This window comes from Brassica oleracea, chromosome C4 (genome assembly GCF_000695525.1).
Source record: "Brassica oleracea var. oleracea cultivar TO1000 chromosome C4, BOL, whole genome shotgun sequence".
NCBI classification, from domain to species: Eukaryota; Viridiplantae; Streptophyta; class Magnoliopsida; order Brassicales; family Brassicaceae; genus Brassica; species Brassica oleracea.
Genome location: NC_027751.1, coordinates 28,783,538 through 28,784,078, shown reverse-complemented (window position 1 = coordinate 28,784,078; position 541 = coordinate 28,783,538). Strand labels below are relative to the sequence as shown.

The window sequence follows — 541 nt, the reverse complement described above, 5'->3', positions numbered from 1 at the left end:
CATCCATACTCCTTGGCCTGGTGCCTCTCTTAGGTACCTGAGAATCCTCTCAACCATGTTCCAGTGGTGTACCTTGGGAGCTTGCATGTGTTGGCTTACTTGGTTTACTGCAAAGCATACATTTGGTCGGGTAATGGTAAGATAAATGAGTTTTCCCACCATTCTCCTATAGTGCTTTACATCTTCATATGACTTGTCTTCAATCTTCCCCTCACGCATCACTTTGTATCCTTCCTCTAGAGGTGTTCTGGCAGCTCTTCCACCGAGATTTCCAGCCTCCTGTAGTAAGTCAAGGGTGTATTTCCTTTGAGATAGAAACAACCCTTCCTTAGACCTACACATCTCGATCCCTAGGAAGTATTTGAGCTCTCCCAAGTCTTTGATATCAAATGAAGCCTTAAGGAACGCATTGGTCGAGATGATCCCTTCTTTGTCACTGCCTGTGATGATAATATCATCAACATAGATGAGAATGACAATGATTCCTTGCTGGCTAGTGAGAGTGAATAGGGTATGATCAGCTTCAGACTTGACAAAACCT

At 43.8% G+C, this 541-nt stretch overlaps 1 protein-coding gene across 1 annotated transcript in view; it reads right to left on the bottom strand.

The window, feature by feature from the left end:
- The window catches only part of LOC106338581 (uncharacterized mitochondrial protein AtMg00810-like), a 3,026-nt gene that overhangs the window by 2,293 nt on the left and 192 nt on the right, over positions 1–541 (bottom strand). The window contains exon 2 of the mRNA XM_013777525.1: positions 73–539. Within this exon, the coding sequence (XP_013632979.1) occupies positions 73–539 (467 nt within the window). The remainder of the gene's footprint in view (positions 1–72; positions 540–541) is intronic.